Genomic DNA, 27,862 nt, shown 5'->3' on the forward strand with positions numbered 1-27,862 from the left:
TCAACAATCGATTCCACAGCTTATATGAGAGGTAATTAGCGTGAATCTCCAACAATGCACATAGGTTAGCATCAGAAAATAGTCAATGTTAGATTTGCATAAAACTATTTCCTTAGTGGTATGGAAAAGATGCAGAGATATTCTTCTGATGTCCATGCCTTACTAGTCAAACTGAAAAGGCACTTTTGTATTAAAGGTTAGGTAGATATTAGTGGTCGCTTTTACTCCACACTAAGTGGTCCACTACCTGAATTCTCTCGGATATCTACTTTGTTATAATAGAATCCTTCTAAAACACTTCCTTTTTTTTGTGTTTGTTCCCTCTTCTGCTCTTTCTTCCTTCAAAGACAGAGAGAGAGGGATAAGGAACTCTGGAAGAGAGGGAAGCCTACTGCAAAATCTAGATGTGGAAATAAGGAGAGCTGTCTCAAAGGGCAGTCAACCAAAACCATCAATAATCCAGATCCACCATCTGCACAACTAACAAATCATACAAAAACACTAGGTGGCAGCCTTACATCAGTCTCCCAAATGTGCAACGTTCAAGAGAAAAAGAAAGGGGAAAAAAAAAAAAAAAAAAGGAAAAAAAAAATCCCACTGTATTCATTCTCTCCAGAAGCTCACAGGGTATATGAAATTAGAGCTGACAGTACGAACCTAAGACTGCTATAGCTGTATCCAACTATACTCATTATAAATACACTAGATAATTTTCTCTTAATAATAACTATGACTGCTGCAGATCTGAGAAACCCATTTTATTTTGTACAGAAGAACTGCACAGGAGTGGTGGCTACTTTTAAAGAGCACCTTAGGGAAAAAAAAAAAAAAAACACACAAACAAAAAAAACCCCAACAACTAAATCTTTAATAACTTGACCTGCTTTGACACAAACCCAGAGCTTCATCCTGTTCAATGAAGTAACTTTGCCAAACAGGCAAAAACATTAAAGTTGGGTAGCCAGGTCTATTTCACATAAGCCCAGGATTGCTTGCTGTAACATACAGTTTATTTAGCCTAGTTTTCACTGTTTCCAACACTGCTTCCTAAGATTTCCATTATTTCATAATCAATAAGATTGTATTATAATGAATTTTTCCTAACATTAAACCTAGCTTTTTCTTGCCAGAAAAGCACACCGACTTACATAACCTCAAAACTGATAAGAAGTTTATTATATTCAGGTGACCCACAACCTTTTCTGAAGAGAAAACATAACAATCAGCACAGCAGGATTAATACCTGAAACCATTACTGGACAAAGAAGTAGATGGATATAAAGGCATGCAGTACCTGGGCTGAGAAATCTGTCATACTAAAGAAGATAAATTATTTTCCAGATATGTTCCCTGACTTCTTTCTATTTGATTAAGCAACAGCAGAAAAAACATGGGACAATTAAGAAACTATCCATATGATCTGAACCAACTCTATTTTTATAAAATATTTACATATGTGACATATAATTTTGTTCCCCAGATTACTATTCCTTTAAAAACACACATTGTTCTAACATACTGAAGAGCAATACCACTTTTTAAAGTTATCTGAGCTGATAAAGACATTTGAATAAAAGGCTTTCAGGTTGACTTACCTTGGGAATAGCCCTGCTGTTTATACGAAGCAGACTTGCATATAAAAAGGTGATGATTCATGCAACTCAATGCCTAAGTTGCAGAAAAAAGCTACTTGGTAATTTTAGACATTAATCTAAATTTTGAAGAGGCTGTTTCACAAAAGACCATGACTACAAACATCACCTCCATTCATTCCTCAGGGGATCAGCAAAAGACTGCAATTCTTACATTATGACCCTAAAATTTTACATGGTCTTTCGGTAAAATGCACTCAACTATGCCAACAGATAAACTTAATCATTTATCTACTACCATACAACCCACTTTGTCCACTTGCTTAGACAGTGTATTTGTCCACTTGCTTAGACAGTGTATTGACATAAACACAAATAATCTTACCTGGCAGAAAACTGAACAAGTGCATACTGAAGAGCCTGCCTGATTTCCAGAAGAAAAGATTCATCATCACTTAGTGTGTAATACCAATACTGCACATAGTCTCTCAGGGAAAACTGGATTACCTGAAATTGGAAAGGAAAAAAAATGAAGACAAATTAATGAACAAAAGACAATGAAATACAAGATAGCTTTTTGTGCCTAAGAATGCAACAGCGGCAGTCTTAAAATGTTAACATAATGAACCATAATCCCCTACCATTATTAAATTCTGAGTGAAACAGTATAACTCACATACTGAAAACTCTTTTTCTTATTGGTTTATATGCATTCATCATCATCACGCTGAGAAACTATAATATACAGAAAACAGACTCAAATATTGCCCAATATCCTGGCCCATCCTCAAATGTTCTTTCCACTTACGACTCTCAAATATGATAAGGTTTCCCAACTTCTATCTGTGTCTCAACTACTTAGCTATTACATAGTCAATACCTGCAAAAATAAAAATAGGTTAAATAGTCCTGGTTAGAACTCACCTGTTGCAAAGGCTCATCAATTATATTTGCACCCGTCAGTCTTCTGTCAATCTTAATAGGTCTGGCTTCACGTTTCATTTCTTCTATGCACTTGAAAGAGATTAGGAAATGTAACTTTACAGGTTTTAGCTAAAATCAAAAATCAGCTCTACTGTTTATGACATACATACACTTCCAGTAATGACTTTATACAACCTTTTCCCTATTATTATAATTCATAGAGTAGATAAGATATAATCACAGAATCATATAATGGGTTAGGTTGGAAGGGACCTTCAAGGTCATCTAGTCCAACCCCACCCTGCAATGAGTAGGGACATCTTCAACTAGATCAGGTTGCTAGAGTCCCATCCAACCTGGCCTTGAGTGCTTCCAGGGATGGGGCATCTACCACCTCTCTGGGCAACAATATCTGTATTTTTCACTCTATAGCAAATAATGGTATGGAACTCACTTGAAAACATACTTCTTGCTTACTGTAAAGGCGCAAGTTTGCTAAAATAGTAGATCAGAAGGAAATAAAAATCAAGTACTTCTAAAAGGGGAGGGGCTGCAAAAGTTAGTTTGTGGATAAGTTCCATACTTGATTATTAACTTCCTATAGAGCCTTCAGTTGTTTGGTTTTCGGTTTGTTTGTTTTTTTTTTCCTCTCAGTTTCTTTATGCATCTCAGTTTTTTCTATATGCCATAAAAGAAATTACTCTTTTGTACCATCACTACTTGACAGACAAGTCTTTAAAAGGTAATTGACGAGGGGGTAAATATTGTTTTATATAAGGACTTGCAACTCAGAGTAGTTAACTCCAAGAATGACTTCATCAGAGCTGACTTCTGGCAAGTGACATACCGAAAAAGAACTCTCTTTATCAGCGCTTCTCTGTGTGGATTAATACTGTGTCTTTCTACAAACTTAAGATGAAATCTGCAATAAATCCCTTTATTTTCACAGAAATAACAATCCAACAGCCTACAATATTGTTAAAGAAACCAAGTTATTTTTGTTCTTTGATGTATAGAGAAAGGTATGACTATCAGAAACACAGAACTCCAAAAAACCATAAATGAAAAAATTATAAACCATATGTCTAATATTTCTGTTCTACATGACTCTCCCTAAGTATCTCTAACTCAAACCAGTTAACAGTGAATGGCAGCGAAATACCTGAGGCCAAAAAACATTCCTCCTCCTACTTAGCCAACTCTGTATAACAAGACAAAGTAATTTGTTTCAAAATTCTGTATATTTCTCAACTTTCAAGACAAGGGAATGTTTCAATGCTACTTTAATATGAATAAAGTTGACTCATATTCAAACAATACTCCAGCTATATACTAATGAATTTGCAAAATATTTCTGTCTTGACAGTGTAAATAATAACAAAAAAAAATACAGAATGGAATGATTAAATATTTTTATTAAGCACAGCATAGTCCAAATTGCCAAAGAAAACTGTTAAAACAGAGTTTTGAAGTTTGAGGACTGCACGCATAAAACCACATTTGGAAAACACAGAAAAAGCCACAGCAAAAAAAAGCAGCAGCCAGAAGAGAGAGATAGGGACATAGAAAATATGCAAGGTTACTCGGTAAAAATCTGAATGTTCATCTGCTCACAGGATTCAGGTTTTGACCTTGACTCCAGGAAGTCGTTGTGTCCAACCTCCTGTTCAAAGCAGAGCCAACTACGAGGTTAGATCACTCTTTCATTTTTTTTTCCTCCAGTGAAATGTTTATGTACATTCAGTATAGTTTCATTTGCTCTTGATGTGTCTGAAGACAGATAAAATTTGGAATATCTGTTTTTATTTCATTGCAGCTGATTGTAGTTTTCACTTGGAAAGCACTGCCAGTTTTAACAGTGGCTTTCTAGACACTGACTTAGAAGACGGACTTAAAAGAAGGTCCCAATTCACATGAAGAAAACTGTTCTCTTTGACTGTCACTTCAGATACATTATTACTCTGAGATACTCTACTAGTATTAAATCATTAGTTAGAAAAAGGAATATGACTTGTTATTGTTAAATTTGACACCTACTCACTTCATTTTAAGCAGGTAGGAAGCACGTAGGAGGAACGTGGGACACGCACTCCACAAAGCAAGATGCAGCACAGAGTAAAGAAACCCAGACTCCACAAGCATGTAACTGCAGTGACTGGGTAGACTTCAGACTTTTGCTTCACTGCAGTAATAGATATTTTTGAAGTCCTTTTTTGAAACTATGCTAGGTAACCATTAATTATGAAAAATGCCTCACTTGACTGTGCCACTGTTTCCCAAATTGCATACTTGCAGTCACAGGCTTTCTTGAGAGGACAAGACACAGGAGATTGAAATGTTTGCATCAAATCCATAACACATCATATGACCAACTGACTCAAAATAAAGAGATGCAGAGACTAGTCAGGGATCAACTACTCAACTAGCACTTCTAACAGTGATAACAACTTATCTTACAGGAATTTGGCAATAGCTGAACCCAGCCTACAGAAATTCCTTGTCTTTTGGATGAAGCAGAAGAGACCTCAATTATAATAAGTGAACATTCCACACTTCTGTTAAAAGTTGGACTGAATCTGTAATTTTTATTTAAAATTACATTCCAGTTAACAGTTCAGAAGGCTCTAAACTTGCCTTTCATTCAACATTATTTTAACATAAACCTGCAGACAACTGTGTATCTTATAGAGCCAGTACATTATGGCATCGAGTACATTCCAGAAACAGAAGTTATACAAAATAGACTTGCAGAAAGAAAAGCAATTCTAATCCTAATTTTTAAACCTCTCTGCATGTATGAAAAGTACACAATCTTCCATCAAACTTATGTAACTATTTCTCCTTAATGTGAAGCATTCTTTATGTAGTCAGTAATAAGCAACAACCAAAGAAACCGATCAGCACCAAATCCTGTGCTGTACATTCTGTGCACAGTTTGGTACATTCTACAAATTATTTCTATACACAATTTTGGCGCTCTGAATTATAACTTAATTTCTTTAAAATCAAGTATTTGAACACCCACCTTAGCCTAAAAAAATCCCCAAATAGCAAAAAACCCTCAAAGCAACCAATAAAACCCTGATTGCCTTTGGGGAAAATAGCTTCTTATAAAGAATCTGTATCATCCGATTATTTCTCAACATACAGTATCACAAAATAACTTTATATTGATGTGAATTCAGTTTGTATTTGGTTCAAAGAAGCATAATCTATACACTAGCCACTGGCCACTTGGAAGAATATTCATTGCTCAAGACCACTTATGGACACAATAGTTTCAAACACGAAAACAATTTCAAGTTAAATATATTACGTCCTAACAAAGGAAAGTCAGCAGAAATTTAACACAGAAATGGCAAACAGGAATCCCAAGCAAACCACACATTTGGTTTTGGTTAGGACTCATCTCTTCTCGCACTGCAACCGAAAAGCTTGGCTAAACTAGCTAATGCTATTTGAATACAGTGGCAAAAAAGAAATACAAAACACTATTGTAGAAGACAAAGATTTTAGTTGAAAAACAACTTCAAACAGCATTTGGCAAGCCAGCTAAAAATAAATACCTTCATACTACAAAACTTAAATCCGGAGGTTAGTCAAGACAGATCAATTGACAGAAATGATGTGACAATAATCCACACTCAAACCAGACGTCAATCTACTGAATTTGCAAGGATCATTAAAAAAAAAAAAAAAAACACTCCACAATATTTTATTCTTTTATAAAGCAACCACAGCATAAATATGTACTGAGCTCAAAAAAGTAACATCAACATAAAAAATGTTTCAGTCACGTAGAGGAAACTTAAAAGACAAAAACACTTCCTGTAAATCTGCTCTCAACACACAAGACATAAGCAACACTCCACAACCCATACAATATAAACACTAAAGTCTATATAGCACCAAGAACCTTTATGTCCTAAAACGAGGTTTCACTAATGGAACAGAATCATTAGTTGATTGCTGATTTGCCTTTTTTCAGCCTTAAACTCTGTATTTTTCATTTGGACCAGTGATGTTACTTTATGGTTTAGAATATATTTAAGTCAGATTTATCTCAACAGACTCAAAGACTTAAGCGAAAAGGCCACTTACCAACTGAGCTATGAACCAGTCACAAAAAAAAAAGTTCTGTGACTAGAAAATACACTGCTGGATCACAAAATAAATTTCTGTGTGCTACTGACAAGAAAGTTGAACACTCCCCACCTTTCACAGACAACATGAAGTGTAGTGACCAGACAGCTAAGAAAGGGCAGAATATTTCAGTCAAAACAGCTGCAAGATTAAATATAACATAACTAGCAATCTTTGGGTTAAAGTATTTTCTCAAGTCTGATGAGTGCAAAAGGATTAGGCCAAGATACATCTAAACTTCTGAGATGCCAAGATGTATGGTTCATAAACAAGGAATTCCTAGAAATTCTACTTTGTGGCTATTACAAATTTATTCTCTACTAAACAGATGCAGATCTATCCAATTAGGAGCTCTGAATTTAGTTTCATCAACCAAAATGATATGTCTGTAAAGAATTTAGAAAAAAAAAAGAAGAGCGTTGAAAAGGGGAACCCATTGCTGCTTCACATTTATCTATGCACTTCTGGGATTTTTGCTTGGCCTTAAAGACAGCCAAAGATAACAACTTCTACATCCCTGAAGTACTGTAAATACAGACTTTAGTACAGCTTAATCTTCTTGGTTAGGCAAGCAACTTTCTGACCACAATCAAAATAATCAAAACTGGAGAGACTACAGATCCAGTGATGGAAGAATCCTAAATAGTTATGACAATCTTGCAAGAAAAAGTAAGGAGCAGCTACCACTCCTGCCAAAAACACAACACACAAGCAGTCTAGAAAGGAATCGTTTCTAATCCCCTCACAGATAATATTACCCAGTTACATCTTACTCATTTCTCATAATGAAGCCAGAAACAATACTTGAAACAAACTTTCCACAAATGTTTTAAAATTCTGTATTTCAAAAAGGAAAAATCTGTCATTACACTTGCACATTGCAGCTGACTCAAAACATAAAAGCAGGCTCTTTTACCTTGGGAAATGGGTACAATTCTTAGATTAAAACTGATTATTAGTGTTATTCTAATTTTCAAAGTTATAAAATCTGATCTAGAAGTTAAGACCAGTAAACTCTCATTACCTTAGGGATCCCAACTGATGTACAAGGAAGAAACGAATGTTCACACTGCTCAAGGTATTTTTCTGAGTTGCTTTTTCCAAATAAAAGAGTAACCACAAAACCCCTAAAATGGAAAAAGAAAGACAAACTAGAACAACAGTCATCTTTCCCCGCCCTCTAGAAAATATTTCACAGCAGGTTATAAAATGACAATGCATGACAATTCTCACTGTTTACACTCCTAGTACAGTGCTTACGCAGCATAGCGTGCGGCTCAAAACAACCGACGCAATACTAAGTATGAAGTTTCCCAGTCTTGTATTATCAGTCTTGTTATGTTCTTACCACATAGCAGATGTATACAGCACACAGTCTATACACAGCCTGCTGCATGAGAAGAATACATGATGGCACACTACCTATGCTCACAAATACATGGAAATCAGGGTACATATATAAGCTTCTCTGGTGTTTATACAAAAATTTTCTTACTTCAACACAATAAAGAAATAAACTCTTCAGAGATACATTTAGGCCGTTGCATTGTGGCGTAAGCCACAAAAACACAGACCAGGAAGAAAGTGATGTAGCAAGTGTAGTAACTGACTACTGATTGCGTACATTTAAACAAGAAGTAGGAAAATTTTCAACTAGGAACTTATCTTAAGCTACAAAGAAAAAAAAAAAACCAAAAATAAAAAACAAAACACCAATCAGTGATCCTGCCAGGCTGCATAAGAACAGTCAAGGAAAAAGTCTAGAGGATAACTGAACTCAAATACAAGGAGTCGGGTTTTTGTGGAGTTGTGAGTGTTTTGGGGTGTTGCGTTTTTGAGTACTGTTGCTGTTGTTTTGTTTTTAATTAATTCTGTATATAAAATCTAAATAAATGCACTCCTGGACCATTTATTTTAAAAGAACATTACATCAGAAATTAATTAGCATCTTCCCTCACAATTCTACAATCATATTTAAATCATTACTTATAGTTAAGCAGGACAGTAGTCAATGGTATTATTGTTTTCTTTATTATACAATGAAGGCATAAGGGAAAAAACAACCATCACAAAGTTAAGCTTTGCTACAACAGCAATAATTTATTTACAGCTTATGACACATAAACATAAAGCTGGTTTTACTAAGAAATAGATGAAAACCTAAAGGCTGTGCCAATTACAGCATAACCAAAGTATATAGCCTTTGAAAAGTCAAGGATTTTAAAAAAAAAAAAAAAAAGAGAATATGAAGTTACTGCTGTTTGGACTAACCTTCGGATGGCTAAACACACATAGCTTTTTACAAAAATTTCAAAGCATTCAACTTAAAGGCCAACTGACCAACACCTAAGACCACAGGAACTCATTAAGTTTTACCAGGCTTGAAACATGCTGAAATAATACATTAATTTAATACAGACTGCTGTTGATATACAATACTCACATGATTAGAATAAAATTCCTGACCAAGGTACAATAAGTCATTTTAAGGTTTTAATTCCCAAATTGGGAACCATTCTTTTAAAGCACTCCAGAGGCTCAGTAATTCAGAAGCAGGGAGGTGGTCATTTATACCTGAACAACTCCCGCAACAACAACAACAAAAAAAGTGCTACACAAAATTATTATTGATAACTTGACAATGCATAAGAAAGTTTCACTTGATACTCTGATTCCCCTTATCTGCCAACCAGGTGTACTTTCTACATATGAGGACAAAAAATAATGTAGATTTAATTGCTCTTCTGCTCCAGATACTTCCAGATAGCTTTAAAAATCATAACACCAACGGTGCCAGTAGCATCACAATCCAGTTCAAGGACAAAAACTTGCTTAGAAAAATCTCAATATTAGTTTCAATATCCTTAAAACCTATTATTTTGGTTTAAGGCAGGGGGTTGTCAATTTTATTAATTATTAACAAATTTGGGTTTAATTAATTATTAAAATATTTGGGTTTTCTTTTTATTATCTATTACTTTTCTATTAGAAATCTCAGTCTTCTTTTAAAGAATATAGTATATCCAAAAGGCTTATTTATTTTTTTTTTTGCCAAAAATTAGTTTTAACTTCAAATATGTATCAGCAGCTTGTGGTGGGGGGACGGGACAGGTACAGAAGAAAAGGAGGGGAGAGGTGCTTCTCTTCTTTTATTCAAGAGGATAGAAGCATTGGAAATAACTAGCTATAGATTATACATATGTTTTCTCTCAAATGTTATGACATTTAAAGTTAATGACTCATTCAAAAACACTAATATGCAACCAATATAGTTTAAATATATGCTCATCTTCTTAGGTGCCTATCAGTATTTTCATTTTCAAGCTAGAAATCTTAGGAGCTTCTACCCCTATAGCGAAAATGTGTAAGTTTTATTATCTAATTTAAACGCTTGTGTGCATTCGAGAAGGATACACAGTCTAAGATTCAGTGTATGTTAGCTATCCAAAAATGTGTGTAAAAGCTGATCTAATTAACCTAGAGGATATTCAATACAGTAAACGAGAAATCATAGAATCATTTTAGTCTCTTCTCTAAACGAAGAGAATAGAAAAGTGAAGAGACTGTATTTTACTTATATTTTTGTTAAGTTTTTCCCAAAGATTATTGGAAGGTCAGCTTTTCACACAGACAGATTAACAACAGAACAAAGGTGAAAGACAAAAATGAAGACTACAGCCTTATTTTCCTCTTAAGTGTGAAAAGTAACAGCCTCAGCTGAATGCTTTGTGAAAGTCAGCAAACAGCTTCAGAACTATTCCTGATTTAGTTAGATTCATCAATGTAGGCAGCCTCTCAAACATACACAAATGTGATTAAGTTTACAGACGACACCAAATTGGGTGGGAGTGTCAATCTGCTCGAAGGTAGGAAGGCACTGCAGAGGGATCTGGACAGGCTGGATCGATGGGTTGAGGTCAGTTATATGAGGTTCAACAAGATCAAGTCCTGGGTCCTGCACTTCAGTCACAACAACCCCATGTAACGCTACAGGCTTGGGGAAGAGTGGCTGGTACGCTGCCTGGTAGAAAAGGACCTGGAGGTACTGGTTGACAGCTGGCTGAACATGAGCCAGTAGTGTGCTCAGGTGGCCAAGAAGGCCAACAGCATCCTGGTTTATATCAGAAACAGTGTGGCCAGCAGGAGTAGGGAAGTGATCATGCCCCAGTACTCGGCACTGGTGAGGCTGCATCTCAAATACCGTGTGCAGTTTTGGGCCCTTCACTTCGAGAAAGACATTGAGTTGCTGGAGTGTGTCCAGAGAAGTGTCATGAAGCTAGTGAACGGTCTGTAGAAAAAGTCTTGAGGAGCGGCTGAGAGAACTGGGATTGTTTAGCCTGGAGAAAAGGAGGCTCAAGGGTGACCTCATTGCTCTCTACAACTACCTGAAAGGAGGCTGTAGGGAGGTAGGTGTTGGTCTCTTCTCCCAAGAAACAAGTGATAGGACAAGAGGAAATGGCCTCAAGTTGCGGCAGGGGAGGTTTAGGTTGAATATTAGGAAACACTTTACTGAAAGAGTGATCAGGCACTGGAACAGGCCGCCCAGAGAAGTGGTGGAGTCACCATCCCTGGAGGTGTTCAAAAAACATGTAGACTTGGCACTTCAGGACATGGATTAGTAGGCATGGTGGTGTTGGATTGACAGTTGGACTTGACAATCTTAGAGGTCTTTTCCAACCTTAATGATTCTATGATTCTATCAATAATTACGTTTTTTGACAACAGAGCAAATTCCTTTAACGGCAAAGCAACTGATCATCCAAGAAATTTCAATTCTCACATCATCAGAAGCCTAAGGCCATTGTCAGAGCCACAATTCACATCATTTTTATTTTACTCCCTTAGGATTGAAAGAGGGAAGGAGAGAGAGTAAGGTTAAGAAAAATTCACGGTACAAAGAAAACGCAGATGGTAAAAGACAGGCCCAGCACTCAGGTTAAGGGGGTTTGCACCAATACTTGAAGGAGAGGCAAAAAAATACTTCATGAAGATTAACACCTTGTAACAGACAAGGCTACACATGTTAAAGAAACTGTTTCTAGCACAGAAGTGACACAATATCAACAGATTGCCTATGTTGATACAGCTACAGCATCACCATTGTTTTCACTGAAAACTCAAGGGCGTATAATTTAAATGCTTAGTTTAATCCTAAGAATGCAACCAACTATGATTCAACACTTTTTTCGTTTGAACTGCAAAACGGGGCAGAAGTGGACTTCCAGCTAGTGAAGTCAAAAACCTGACATACAAGCCACTGTTTTTGGCCAAGTATGAAAAGTTAGAAAACTGCATGACAAATTGGATAAGAACTCTAACTTTCAACATAAAATTCTACCATAAAAATCCATGTCCAAAATTGTTATTTTGCTCCTCATAAGGGTATGGTAAGTATTAAGGCCACTATTACAATCATGAACTAAAATTAGATTTTTATCTCCTAAATTTATATAAATGATGTTATGATATATAATTTCTAATCATAAAAATGAAGTTACTTCAAAACATTAATTTCTGTTTGTTTCCAAGAGAAACATGACAAAGTATTTTGCATAACTTCACAGGAATTAATCCAAAAAGAAAAAGCAGGCAAGAATAATTCAGATAAAAACCTATCTGACCTAGTTAGCACTTACAGTTCTGTATAATGAATGTTAAAACTTAAAGCAAGTGTGTCACTTTTAAAAAGATTAACAGTGCAAAAATAGGGTCAGATCACAGCCTTAGCCAAAAAGATGTGTATGTTGAAGTAATGAAGCAATGACATTCTACTGGAAGGGCTGAGACTTCATAACCATCTACATAAACAAACACATAACAGGAAGATGCACACAAATTCTGCTTTAACAGAAACACTACCACAAGATTGATTTATCCTTAAGATCATCAATGTTCACTGACTAGCTACAAAAACAAACCCAAGCAGCAAGAGAATCACAGTAAAGAGATATCAGAGCTGACTTGAGAACGAGTGAGCTCAGGCACTACAGGAAGTCTCACAGGGGCAAACTGTAGCTGACTTCAGACATACTCCATGAGAGACTGCTTTGACTGTTAGCTTTGAAAAGCCAAGCAACTAAAATCGAGCAAGAATGAGGGATAACCTTTTAAGAAATTATATCCCACATTATTTTTCATACTGCAAATACTAAGAAAGTGGTAATACAAAACAGTAAATGGACAAACGCTTGCGATTTGGATTGACTTTCGCCCTGGACAAACAGCCAGCAAAATATGCCAATCATACGTATATCAAGACTTAACTTTTAAGTAAATGCTCTTGTGTTGTTAAGTTCAACTAATCCTTTCTTTAATAGACTGACTATTTTGATTTCTCAGAGATAGAATTTCAAGTTTAATACAGTTGAAACCCAAGAGTAGTAGCTCTAATTGTAGCTACTAAAATCTATTACAGTTTTTGATGAGACACACAAGAATATACATACATTCTGTACTGTATCCAAAAAGAAGGTTAGAAGTGTGTTTCAAATGAAGGAAAAAAAACATTAAAAGATAGCCGAAGTACCCTATTAGAAGGCAAGCAGGTCTTAGAAAGTCTAGAAATGTTACGGTCTGGTAGATTAGTCTTATGAGTGAAAGGAAGGAGCAATATGCTACTAATACATTTAGACTTGGCATTAAAAACAAAAGTTTTACTGCCTACAAGGCAGATATTTTATTATACAATGTAATGATGGTGCTGAAGAGTATAAAAACATCACCTGCTTGCTCCTGTCCCATCTATATAGATAAAGTGTCAAACGTCTACAGCTGCTGAACTGATCTACTTGTTCAAGATGTAGTATCATTTCCACACACTCAGGAAAACACACACTCACCTTCCTCATGAATTAAGTATCTTAGGTAGGAAGATGAGATGGTGATAAGGAAAGGGGACATAATTACTTAGTAATTACCTAGGAAAATAACTGACACAATAATAGAAAGTACGAACTAAAGTTAACAACAGTTTTGTGTATTTGTCCTCTAACACTTGTTATAAATAGCTTTTTTTTAAAATAAATTTAAGATTTCAATAAAAAATTTTGCTCATAAAGAGCTGCTCAAATGCGTGAATATTAACTACACAGAAGTCACTTCTGATTTTCAGAGCAAATTATTTGCTAATATACATATTACAGTAAATTATACAAAACACTAAGCAGTATACTTACCCACCCACAAAGCAGAGGATATAAAATGCAAAGTAAAATATAGCGAAGGGTCCAAAAGTTACTAGAAAAAGCACAAGGCCAAGACTTCCCCATCCCCATATGGAAAGACTGGTCTGTAAAAAAGAACAGATGGAAAAGGAATAATTAGTATGATATTCATACAACTACAAGCGTATCAAGCTTTGTAGAAACTACAAATATATTTTAACTAGATATGAAATAAGTTTTGCTTGATAAAAAAAAAAAATCTTTATTTTTTAAAAGCCTATTGCTATCTAGTTATACCGTGGGCTAGTAGCCCAGCTTAGTTGAAAGAAAAACTCTCTAACGTTGGCTACTGTTACTCATGTCTCACTTCAGATGCAACTACCACCCTTTAAAATATAATTTCTTTTTCTTCTCTGTTCTAATTTTGTGCAGTTTTGTTTGAGATCCCTTTTTCGTTTGTTTGTTTGTTTCCCCTGTGAAATTCTCCACTACTTCCAAGAAAAAGGCTTTGCAACACAACAGGAAGAGATGAATACAACCTTGTTCTACACAACTACATATGTCATTTTCCACAACCAAGCAAGGCTATTTCTTCCCTAAATCGAAGCAGTTGCAAGACCAAAAAAGTGTTCCTTTCTCCAATCAATTCACCAGTAACTCAGAAGTGCATCAAATATTTGGTGCAAGTTTACCTTTACTCTTCACTTTCAATAAAAGAGTGTGCAACTTAAGAAACTGATTACTATCTCTAACAATTTTTACCACAGAAATCAACCATTTAAAGAATTCTTTGATATATCTAAATACAATTCTGTTCTAAAATAAGGAAGTTTAACATGTAAAACAAAAGAGATCCCAGATGAACATTTTCTCCACACAGTCATTATGCTCCTAGAAAAGATCTGGCTTCGCAGGGAAGAGTGATACTTCAGCAGTTGAGGGGGAGACAGGGGTTGTTTGGAAAGCCTGCGGTGCAGCTGAAGTCAGCCAAAGAGCACCTGTGGGGCTGGTAGGATTTTGGGGCTGATGTCTTACATAACACAACAGGCAAAACTTCACCTGCACTGGAAGATTCACCAGGAGTACAAAAAAATGCAACATTCAGGTTATTGTGCCGATACAGGTTACAATATAATGGCATTTATATACATACACACTTATGTATGCATATAGATAATATTAAAAGTAAGGTAGTGAAACCCTGCCTGAACCGAGCTACAACAGGTTTTGGACCTTCACAATGCTGCAATGCAGTCAACAAAGATTATATAAACTTAATTCAATCTAGTCTCTAGTTCAGTATGGAAAGCATGTTTCAGCCAAATCCCAGGAGTGTGAAACTGATGATGACAAGTATTTATAGGCCACCAAAACTGTTCCAGCTCTAAGGTTCTCAACTTTTCTTTTCTTGTTGTCTAATTTATGCCTTTCCTACCAGTGATCAAATGACACCCTGATGGGAACTCAGACAACTGCTATGTCAACAAGTAACACTTATAAAGTATTTAAATTAACTCGTCTTGCAGTTTGACATTTAGAAAACAAGCAGAGATCGAACACCATATTTGCAGAGCCCTTTTTTAGCTTTTAATATGGGGACAGGGGAAGCTTGCCTACAGTTCTTATTTCTCTAAAGGGAATATTTAGATTTCAGCTTTCCATCTTAGGCATGGGATTTAGAAAAAATCAATTTACTGACAAAAAAAAAAAGTTTTTGAAATCCTATAAACAATGAAAAAGAATATTAAATAAGGCTCTTATATAAAGCAGCTTCGATTCTTTTTTGAGAGCAAGACATCAGGCTGCCCAAAAGCAAGATCATAGTTCTAGGGAGAGATTGTTCCATAAATTATCATCACCAGAGTAATTTAATTCTTCCTATTTTATTATAAGTTTAATGGAATGTTGAGATGAAATTCTATTTTCTTCCTAGTCAAAAGTCTCTTAGCAAGAAATAGAGAAGCTATAGGCAACACCTCTTGGTGTTTGAGGCTGGAAAAAAGTTACACTCATCTACATACTTACGTATACTTTATGTATTAAAAGCGCTGTAATTCAAAAACTGGATTGCAAGTGCTTAATTTCTCTTTAACGTGAAAAAGTGCTTTATTAGATTATATTAACCATATAATCCACACAGCTAAAAGGCTGAAGAACAGTACTATAATAAATAAATTTTTAATACTCTTGGCCACAGCTGAGAAGATTTTGTTGACAGATAATAAGTAAATACAGCAGCTAAATTGCTTGCGGGGTGGGGAGGAGAGAGACACCAATCCAAAAATAACTGGCAAACACAACATTCAACTAATAAAAAAAAAAGACACGAGCTCTCATTATGAATCTACATTTCAATACACAAAGACGACTCTTCGTATCGATGCCCTCAGAAACACATTTTAAAACTTCTGCAGAGCACTACAAGCAACAGGAAGACACACACATAGAAGATAACATTTAACAGTGGTCTTTTTTTGCCAAAAATCACTATGTTTGATGGCATTATTCAAAAGAGTTTAACTTCTAAATACAGGATAAGCACTCTAAATGACTTCACAAAACTTAATTAAACTAGATAGCAGGATGCATATTCAGAGTTGGATGAATGCATAATTAACAAAAGAAAGTTCTACAACTCTAATAGATAAAATAGTGACCTTCTGTCCTACGCTCCAGTTTTGCAATTTAGCATATGGCTACAGAGATTCAAATCTCATTTGGTATTTTAATAGGATTTCTTAAAACTTGCATGACTTGGTACACTGCAGTAAGTACAACAGATACTGGCCCAATTCTTGTATACTTTAGATGACTGGTTAACAGTCTTCCGGATTTCAAACATTTAAAGGCATCTAATCATCAGCATGGATCCCTTTCGACTGACTGTAAATAAAACTTCCCCAACTTCACACTTTGCAAAGGGATTTTAGCAGAATAACGCCCAGATAAAAATGAAAACTTTAAACAAAAGTTTCTTTAACACGTTCAAATCAACCATCAAAGGGAAAGAAAATCCAAAACGTTACATAAATATGGCTATGTAGCCGGTAAGTATGGAACTAGCTCAGGTATTTAAATTCAAATCCTACCACTTAAAACTCACTTCCAAGTAAGTTTTATTTATAATGTTAATTCTTTAGAAGATTCCCAGATTTACTGAAGCTCTGCCTAGCTTTATTCAAGTTAACTGCAGGGTGAATGCTTATCACTTTTGACAGAAAGAACGAGCCAGTCTTCTGAAGAGATGGCACAATGCTGGTGTTTAAGCAGCAGCTACCCAGACCCTTTAAAAGAAGCTGACATGTCCTATGCTGAGAGGGAAAACTTCCAATCTGAACTGTCATACTGTATGCATAGACACATGTGCACACGGATAAGGGATCTTTATCCCAGATCAGCAACCATTCTACCTCATCAGTTTTAGCCACTTTTGCTTACCGTCAGGGCAGATTCAATATGTTAGCCCCACCATCACCACTTATCTTTCATGTGTGAAGTCTTACAAAGAAAGATGTCTGCAGTGGATTAGTAAGGTCACATATGCAAAGGACTAACATAGCATCATTATTCACAAACAGTAATTTTATTCCTATGATACAGAACTGCTTTAGCAAAATAAACTGTAACTGAAGTAAAGGGCTGCCTGTAAGCCTGAACAGAGCACCGAAGAGCCTCATTAGGTAGAAGACATAAACCAAGCTGAATATTCAGATGAGCTTGATTCAGGTCTTACAGATAACAAGAGTATCACCTTTCAATGACACCTTTTTTTTTTCTTACTAGGCTTTGTTCATTTTTCCCATTGAATGTTTTTGCCACAGCATACAGTCAGCTACTAGAAAAAGTACTTAAGGAACTTGCTTTCTTATATAGATGTCCTTTTTCCTTCTTTGGCTTCTGCATTCTAATTAACACAGCATTTTGATGATCCCTGTTGCACACTGTTATAGCTAACAGTGCTGAGCTAAGACTGACTACACAACTTAACATGATCATTCACATGGGAGTTTTTGTAAATCCACAAGATTCACTGCTTATAAACTGTGCACTAAGGTCTCAAAGAGAGACTTGAACCAGTAGTTTAAGAGAAGAAAAGATCTCACTATAATTTAGCATGCATGCAGTTACGTGTAATGCAATTTACCAGTTATGAATTAGCTAGAGTATTTTGCAGGCAAATCAATAGGAGTGCAGCAAGGATTTAGTGTATCAACCACAACAGAATGTGTTACTCCACTAACAAATACAAATGTACCTTACCGTATTTTAAAGTACCTTCAAAAGGTTTTTTGTTTGCTTAAGCCAGCTGACAAGCTTTCAGAGCTTTGTCTCTCTCCCATCTTTAAGCAAAATCTTCAGCCTTGATACGGCTTTCACTAAAATGATTCACTGAGGTAACCAAAGGTTTGCTGTTTGTATTTAAACTGGTGCTGTCAATTTTAGCTTGTAACCGGTAGTAAGACATATAAGTGTTTCTAGTTTAGTGCAAAACACTGCTATGCCAGAAGACCAGGTAGTTCTTTTCTTCCTATTGTCCTCTCTACCACCAAAGAGCAGACACAGGCATTCCCTTTCACAAAGCTCTGGATGCCAGCATCCTCCCACTCCAGCCAGGAGCTCCTGTTCCCGGTACCTAGCTCTCGTCATGATTCTCCCACATGCTTGGAGTAACTTTGGTTTCAAGTTTGTAGATGGGGCAGGAGGGGAAACAAAGAACATCCATACAGGAAAGCCTGGGCTCTAGAATAATCTCCTTTTCAACCTTAAAGCTTCAGCAGAATACTACTTAAATCTTACAGTTGTGTGATCCAAAAGGCCAGTGCCACTTCAGAAGATCACCATTTATGATTACTTTCAACTTCAATAGTTGCAACAGAATAAATCTGAACATTAAAAGAACAGGATAATTTAAAAACAAAACCATGCTTCTTTGTCCACAATTCTTTTACTGTGTATATTGAAATACATTTGTCCATTAATATTTTTTAAATGGCAGTAGCTAATCTGTCTGTAACTATACACTGATGAGGAAACTGTTCTTTGTCATTTGGGTAAACATTTTTATTTTTAAAAAAGATTATATTTTGCCAAATGTATTTAATGTCACTGCTGGGCTCACATTAAAAAAAAAATTGTCAAGGATTGCCTATACAGTAGATGTCAAGTTTAATTTTGTTAATTCTACACATCTGCTTTTTAATTTGACTTCCATTTTGAGTGTAAATGGAACGTGTTCATGTATAAACTTTTCTATAATTAAGGTGAGTGTCATTTTTGTCAAGTGATTAAAAACGTTATTTTAGGATTCAAATTACTGTCTCTTCACTAGTGTGACAAGTAAAATTGGAAAGCTGTATCAACTGGAGTGCCAATTTCATCTGTGGTGAAATTGTTATGTTATACTACGAGGAGAAATATTTAACAATTGTGAAATAAACCATTAACATCTTTGTAGTTACATTCTCCTATCTGCCAGAATTACAGTAATCAAGTAAAAGACACGTCAAGCGGTGTTTTGAGAAGAGTTCTGCTTATCCTCATTTCCTAACACAGATTCATAGAATACTTTGGGTTGGAAGGGATCTTTAAAAGTCACCTAGTCCAATCCCCCTGCAATAAGCAGGAACATCTTCAACTAGATGAGGTTGCTCAGAGCCCCTAACATCACTAAAGGTCTCTTTTTAACCTCTTCCTTCTTACATTTTTTGCCTTTTTTCTTCCTTAGTCCAAAAAAGGAAGGCAAAGAAAATCCTAAGCTCCGTTCCCACTTCAGACTACATTAAAAAAATTGTAATGAATCTAACAACAAATTACTGCTGTACTCACACAAAAACTCTTGGGAAATACTATTTTTTTAAAGAAATTTTATACAGTCCATTTTTTAAATTGTTCTAAGTTCAGAATTATTTTTTTCCAAAGCAAGCCTAAATTAGTAAAGTATATAAATATGCACTAATCATCTTTTATTTAAAAGATATTTACACAATTAATGTTAAGTTTTAAGAATGCAGGCCAATGAAGATTCTTCTGGATAAGTGCAGTATTCCTGCTGATCCCTCCTGCTTACAGAGGCTGGAAACTGTCCGCTGCTAAGCAAGAGTCCGTATGCCCTCTCTCTGCCTCACTTCCTCCTCTTCCGCTCAATGCACACTTTGTCTGTCAAATGGCTTAATTGGTTAACAGTTGGATTAATTCAAGTGCAATCATGTCTAACTGTATTTAGTTTAGATTTTCCTGCTGCTTCTCACACCGCTTGAGATAGAAAAGCTTTTGGGATCATTTTCCCCTTTCCTCCCCCACAGTTGTACAAGGTAGTCTAACAAAGCTCTTATGGACAGGCTGTAACTTTTCATTTATATTCTAAAACCACAATTCCTGTGCTGTTTCAACAATTCATGAAGTTCACATTTAAAAGCACAAACCTTTACATGAAAATGCATGCTAATTTCTTAGCATTTCTTAAAGTACAAAACAATAGAGTATGTACCTAAAAAGTTCCAAAGTTATTGAGCATGTTCCTTCAATTTCAGTATTTATCCAGAGAGCAGCAAATTCCTTTACTCAAATGAAACCTGTTTTCTACACTCAGAATACTACTATTAAAATGAAAACAGAAAAGTTATATTCCATATTTTGATAGAATTGGTGTGTGCAATGAAGCTGAAGAAAAAGAATAGTCTTCAGATTAACACTGATCATTGTCCTACCAGAAATGGTAAGTATTTTCAACATCAAGCTTTCTTCTCAAGTGAAAAAAAATGGAGTAAAATTCAGCCTAGATTTAAAAGTCAAGATTTTTTTTTCCCCTCTCTCACACCTGCTCTGCCAGCATTACTGATTACAACATCAAATTAGGAAGTGGATTTTTACATTTTAAACCAACCTTCATTTTACTAACATTTATTTTCAGCACTAATAGCTATTTTATTTTACAGCAGAACTATCAGCAAGGGACAAGAAGCCTCATTTCATGTAACCTTATTTTAAACATGGAATAAGTACTTTATCTTACTATGAAAAACAAGAGGCCACCTTCACAGACACACAGGCTCTTTCTGATAACATGTTTGCATTAAAATCCACTCTGAAAAGTATTCTAGTTCAAAAGGATATGGAGTTTTGGTCAAGATTCAAAGAAGGTCTTGAGCATCTTGGATAACAATGGGAAAGAGGAGATGCAAGCCCTCTTTCAGGTACTTTCTTAAACACAGAAGAGACATACTCAAACCCATTTTATAATTTCAAAGAAATTGATCCTTTTCTTTTGTAAAAATCCATAGTGACTTGTACCTAAGCTAGTTTAGCCATGTGGACAGAAAATAGACAAAAAGAATCAAAGCATTTTTGATCACCTTAGGTGATCCAAACAGGGACAGGCTTAGTGCTTGACAGGATCTCCTAAGGTGATCCAAAGTGAGAAAATAAAGTAATCCCTGTAACGCTAGCTTGAATTCAAGCCAATGAGATAATCTAGACTGTTCTATGTTCGGCCTCTAGATAAACAGATTACATCTATTTCAAGTTTTGCTAGTGCAAAACACTGGCAAAGGGCAAAGAGGGGGAAGATCCCAGAATCTTTATCAAGTACAAAAAAAGTCTGTTCTCCTAAATGGCTAAAAATAATGAAGTCACCTGTTCTTTAGCCAGGAAACTGCCATTGCATATTTCATTTGTGACTACCGCTCAAGTAGCATTTTAAACTTTTTAATTTTTTACCTAAAACTGCATCAAGGCATTATTTAAAAGCTCCTCTCATCAATGTTTTCCTTCTTTTACTGCTGAAGAAACTTGATCGCTTTGAAAAAAAAAATTAAGGAATCACCAACTTTGCTTCTAGAACAATTTCTATCACTTAAGATCCCCAATATTTATCTTGACAGAAATACATTAAATGAATCTCTGTCCGTAAGAGTCAGATCTAGTATGCTGTCTCTGTATGTTCCACCTAATTAAAAACTTGCAGGAAGAACTCAGGGCTACTGCAGAAAGTGGGAAAAGACATGTTTTTAAAAAGGTTTCTTCATACCTTAACAGCTATGCTTTTCGAACACAGAAAAGAAATTTCTTTAGTTCTAAGCTCATGTTCCATGCTAGCAGTAAGTTCAATTGAGCATCCTTTCGGCACAGCAGTAAGCTGCTGCCTATTCTTTGAACTCAAATCTCCACTATACCGCCTAATATATGCCATTACCTGTATCAGCTCACACTTACTAAGAAAAAAATATATAAAGATTGTTTATATAGAAATGGTTTGGGATACAGCCTTCTGTTTAAAGGCAACCCATTTTTGTTCTCTTTAGAAGGAGGAGAAAGTGGGAAAAGACGGGTTATATAAGAAGTCTGATGAACAAAGATTACTTTTCTTAAAATAAATACATTACTACTTCTATGGAGATACCACACAATTTCACAGCAACTACTGTGTGCAAAATAGTTCATGCAATCTTAAATTTATAGAATTAGCTTTAAAAAAAAATACACACAATGATACAGTATCTACTTTCGGAAATCTCAGAAACTTCAAAACAGCACCAGCCCCACAAAAATAGAAAGTGAAATAAAGTGAAAGCGTTTTGTTTTTGCAAATACAGAACTATCAGAGACATGAAGGTATATAAATCCCATAAAATCAGGAAAATTTTGGAACTGCACACTGCGGCAGCAGTTATTGTGCTTTTTCTTTTGCTTTTTCCTAAACAACTCATCACATGTGAAACAGCAGACAATATCCTCTAATTTTATACTGAAAAAGAATAAAATTTTGTTTCTACCACCTGATGACTTGCTTTGAAGCATATAGAAGCAAATAATTACTCTCAAGCAAATTCCTTAAAATCAACGGTTTCTTCTAAAAAGGGCTGATAAACCATACGTTTCAGTGACCTATCTGCAGGATGTGTGTGATTTTTTTACTGAGAATAAACTTATAATATTATGTGTTTATATATATTTCATATATAGAGAAATATTTGAGAGAGAGAGAGAGAGACATACACACAAAAATTTCATTACTTAAGTTTACTGTAGAAAGATTTAGTCATTAACTTCTGAAGAGTCTTTCAGTACCCTGGCTTCCTCAGGCTGTAAAATTACTCACCTGAGAGTTCTGTTTATTTCTTTAATCCACTGGTAACATTATATCTGCTACTTGCAGTACAATCTTCAGAGTCCTCTGGACTACAGTATCTCACCAACTTCAAGATAAAACTGCTCTGGATGCAGTACAGTATTTTAATGCGCTTTTTCATTATTTCAAAAGTACATACAACAAACTAAATGTTCCCAAATAAGCAATACTTCTCATCTAGATGAAAGAGTTACTTTAAAAACACTAAGGTAGCAACATAACTCCACAATATTTTTATCTGAGATTGGACTAAATATAAAGAGAGACTCCAACTGTCTTATTAGGTCAAATTACAAATGTAAGGGAATATAAGCGGAAGAAGCTAATCTACATTACATCATAACTGCCAGGAGTCTCCCAGTAACAGACATGCCCACTAATACTAAAAATTCATTTCCACATTGTCCCTAGTGATCAAGGCTGTTGTCTCTAACTACAGTCAGTCATGTCACATATCTTTATGGAGCTACCGTGGTAAATGAAATAATGTGGTTAAAAGATGCCCATCCCTCTCCATCCCTGAAGAGAAAAAAAAAAAAAGTATTTTTTTTCTTTATTAAAAAGGAATAGAAGAACTATAAACAATAATGTAGGGCTCAGAAAGGAAAACCATATTGAGTTGCTCAGTTGCAATGCCAAATGGCACCTTGACTACAGGCAGTACTGCAACTGGTATTATGGAATCTGGAAAGCCAAAGCTCAACAGAAAGTAGACATAAATGACTTCTCAAACTACACTGTCAGCTGAAGTGGATCTGCAAGAAGGAAGGTCCAGGTCAGCAAGGAAGGAAAATGTGTGCCAGTCAGCCTCATCTCAGTCCATAAAAAGGTTGTGAACAACAAAAAAAAGGATTGACCAAATGCAAATCATGTCTGATGAACCCAATTGCTTTTATGGTCACGTGACTGATGCTGAGGACAAGGAGAGAGGTTTAGACGTTGTGCACCTTGCCTTTACCAAGGCCTTTAACATAACATCCCAGTTTCCTTATCACACAATTGGTAAGGTATGGGCTGGTAAGTAGATAAGGTAAATGGAAAAAATTTACTGGATTGCTGGATGCAGAGTCACACGAGGAGCAGTGCAAAGTTCAGCAGGCAGTCCATAACTAGGTGAGAACCTTCAAGGATCAATATGGCAAGTGATGTTGTTTAATGTCTTCATTAGTGACCTGAGAGACAGGACAGAGTGTCTGCAAAGAATACCAAACCAGGGTGAGTGCTCAATATGCTGGAGGATAGAGCTACTGTTCAGAGGGAGGTCAACAGGCTAAAGAAGTGGGTTGACATGAATCTCATGAAGTTCAACAAAAACAAGCACAGGCTTCCATCGGGGCCAGAAAAACCCCGGGCCACTATACAGCCTGGAAGCTGGGAAGCAGCTCTTCAGAAAGGTACCCAGGGGTCCTGGTGGGCAGCAAGATGAACTTCAGTCAGCACTGTGCCCTTCTAGCAAAGGCAGCCAACAGCATCCTACCCTGTATTACCAAAAGTGTCACCAGCAGGTCCAGTAAAGTGATTCCTCTTCTCTATTTGGACATGTAAGACTACCCCAGAGTCCTGTGTCCAGGTTTGGTCTCCCCACTACAATACTAATCCACCTGTAAACCAATATGCAACATCTAATTCCAGCACAAGTGATTTTGTCCCAAAACAAAATACTTCCATATACTGATGTCACATACTGGGTACATTGGCCACCAAGAGAATGGTAGATTTTAAAAGTTTATTCGTATTCCAAATTAATATTCTGACCCTCCTTCAGGTGACTGGGAAGTAGAATCATAGAATGGTTAGGGTTGGAAGTGACCTTCAAAGGTCATCTAGTCCAACCCCCCTGCAAGGAGCAGGGACATCCCTGACTAGGTCAGGTTGCTCAGAGCCTCATCCAACCTGGCCTTGAACGTTTCCAGGGATGGGGCATCCACCACCTCTCTGGGAAACCTGTGCCAGTGTTCTACCACCCTCACTGTAAAAAAAACTTTTTTCCTAATATCTAATCTAAATCTACCTCCCTCTATTTTGAAACCATTACCCCTCGTCCTGTCACAACAGGCCCTACTGAACAGTCTCCCCCTGTCTTTCCTGTAGGCCCCCTTTAGGTACTGTAAAGTCTCCCTGGAGCCTCCTCTTCTCCAGGCTGAACAGCCCCAACTCTCTCAGCCTGTCCTCACAGGAGATGAGCTCCAGCCCTCTGATCATCTTTGTGGCCCTCCTCTGGACCTTCTCCAACTGATCCATGTCCTTCTTATGCTGGGGGCTCCAGAACTGGACACAGTACTCCAGGTGGGGTCTCACCAGGGCAGAGTAGAGGGGGAGAATCACCTCCCTCGACCTGCTGGCCACACTCCTCTTGATGCAGCCCAGGATGCGGTTGGCCTTCTGGGCTGCAAGTGCGCATTGCCTGCTCATGTTAAGCTTCTCATCCACCAGCACTCCCAAGTCCTCCTCCTTCAATCCATTCCCCGCCCAGCCTGTATTTGTGCCTGGGATTGCCACAACCCAGGTGCAGGACCTTTCATTTGGCCTGGTTTGCACGAGCCCACCTCTCCAGCCTGTCAAGGTCCCTCTGGATGGCATCCCTCCCTTCCAGCGTGTTGATGGCACCACACAGCTTGGTGTTATCAGCAAACTTGCTGAGGGTGCACTCTATCCCACTGTCCATGTCGCCAACAAAGATGTTGAACATGGCCACGCCCAACATGGACCCCTGAGGGACGCCACTCGTCATCGGTCTCCACTTGGACATTGAGCCATTGACCACCACTCTCCGAGTGTGGCCATCCAGCCAATTCCTTATTGGATGGACGGAGTGGTACATCCATCAAAGCCATGCCTCTCCAGTTTAGAGAGAAGGATGTCATGTGGGACAGTGTCAAATGCTTTGCACAAGTCCAGGTAGATTATATCCGTTGCTCTTCCCTTGTCCACTGATGCTGTCACGCCATCATAGAAGGCCACCAAATTGGTCACGCACGATCTGCCCTTTGTGAAGCCATGGTGGCTGCCACCTCCTTGGTCTCCATGTACCTTAGCATGGTTTCCAGGAGAATTTGCTCCATGATCTTGCCAGGCAACTTTAAAACACAACTTTAAAATGTATTACTCCCCTCCTCTACCTCCCAGTGCTCACCTTTATCTTAAAAAATAAACAAGCAGTAGCAGTAGTTTCCTACATACCTACCCACCAACATACCAAAGGGCATCTATTGCCTAGGTACTGGAAGCTGAAAAAACAGCTATCAACATTATATTCATTGATTTTAATACTTCGGGGGGTTGTTTTGTTCTTTTAACTTCAAGACATCAATTAGTGCCAGCACCATTAATCTAGTTTCAGTTTGGACTCCTGCTTGCAGTGATCACCCCTTCACTGTACTTAATACCTCTTCTCAAAAATTTACTGACAGTTCCCCAATATTTTTTAAAAGTATGCAGTGATTTTTAACCAGCATCACAATTAACTAACTACAATAGGAAATGGATGTAAAAATAGAGGAACCTCGAAGATTAGCGTATGCATCACACAGGCAGTTTTCAGTAGCCAAATAACAACTAGATCCTAAGTTGCAAATACTACCTCCTGCCCACTGCAACACCGAAGAGGGAGAGCAAGTGCGAACATCTACAAATCCAATTTACATAGAGGGACAGTTCTACAAACTCTGTGGAACACTTTGTTCTCAAGCATCAGAGTATGGAATATTTCCAACAAATTTCAATGAATTTGGAGGTGGAGGGGGGAAAGAAACCACAGAAATGGTGCATCAAGTGCCACTAATAACTCAAGATTATAGACTAATTAAGTCATTTGAGTATCCAGCTCTCAGAGCAAGCTTACAGAAGGTATCTAAAGACTTCACTAATTGACACTTGTTCAAGAACGTCAAGAACAAAAAAGAAACCTAACCAAAGTGGAGCTAGCTAACCTTACTCACAAATTTTTCTGGGGCCACAGATGCATTCAGAAGTAACAGAAAGAATGACAACATTCCCTGTTTTCAAAAGGAAAGGAATTATTTGGGATATTGATTCACTTTAGATCTAAACAGAAGGAAATGCAGGAAAGCACTATGCACTTCGTTTGCATTGGACCATGCAGCTGCTGATTTGGCAGCTTCTCCTGTGTTCCCATCCTCATATCTCTCCAGAAGGCTGGTTCACCAAAACGGAACAATTCCTCATGCAGTTGCTGCTTAGCTGCTAGACCTGACATAAGAAGCAGTGTTACACCAGCTTGTTTCTGGTGAGAGAAAACCTCTCCAGTAGCAGACAAAACTTGCTCCAGTTAAGTTGAATGTGAAACAGCACTTTTACTGTCTTAAGTTTCTTTATCGATGTAGGATATCTAATGAAAATATATGACCAATGCACTGACAGCAGCAGGAAAATAAAGATAAATATATAAGGAAGAAAAATAAAGAGGAAGGAAACACGCAAGAGCAACAAATAATAAACAAAAGAACCACCATACAAACAACAAGGTGGAAGCATTCATAGACTAACATTCTAACCTAGGTATACTATTCCACACAGCAGAAACACAATTATTTTGATCACTGGAAAACAGAAAAATGCTTTGCATAACATATCAAAAAAACCAGAGAACAGTTATGGACAAGTCTCTAGAAATCCAGAAAGAAATAGTAAAAAGAGTGTAAGCATACTGTTATATAGAAATTATTTAAATCTCTCTATATAATATTAAAATAATTTCAAATAGAAAACAAAAGAAAAGATGTTACTGGTAAAATAAAGCACAATTAAAAGAAAACAGGAATGGGCAACAGCAGACTATGGTTAACTGGAGAATTCAATAAAGGAAAAGACTCAAAAAAGTAATGGAAGAGCTTAGAAGCTTTCACAGAAGCATGAACTTTGCGTTTGGTCTCACTACTGATAACTCTGAATCT

General features: G+C 36.7%; 1 protein-coding gene across 9 annotated transcripts in view; it reads right to left on the minus strand.

Annotated features, from left to right (window-relative positions):
- SNX13 (sorting nexin 13) overlaps positions 1-27,862 on the minus strand; it is a 69,903-nt gene that overhangs the window by 33,181 nt on the left and 8,860 nt on the right. For 5 of the 9 annotated variants that reach the window (XM_086742462.1, XM_086742457.1, XM_086742455.1 and 2 more), the window contains exons 2-5: positions 13,835-13,947; positions 7,684-7,786; positions 2,517-2,606; positions 1,978-2,099 (exon numbers count right to left, since the gene is read on the minus strand). In XM_086742462.1, the coding sequence (XP_086598588.1) occupies positions 1,978-2,099; positions 2,517-2,606; positions 7,684-7,786; positions 13,835-13,947 (428 nt within the window). Of the gene's footprint in view, positions 1-1,977; positions 2,100-2,516; positions 2,607-7,683; positions 7,787-13,834; positions 13,948-27,862 lie in introns of those variants that run through there. The other 4 variants (XM_086742460.1, XM_086742461.1, XM_086742463.1 and 1 more) reach the window with 3 other exon arrangements.

This window comes from Chlamydotis macqueenii, chromosome 2 (assembly GCF_036417535.1).
Source record: "Chlamydotis macqueenii isolate bChlMac1 chromosome 2, bChlMac1.mat, whole genome shotgun sequence".
Lineage (NCBI taxonomy): Eukaryota > Metazoa > Chordata > Aves > Otidiformes > Otididae > Chlamydotis > Chlamydotis macqueenii.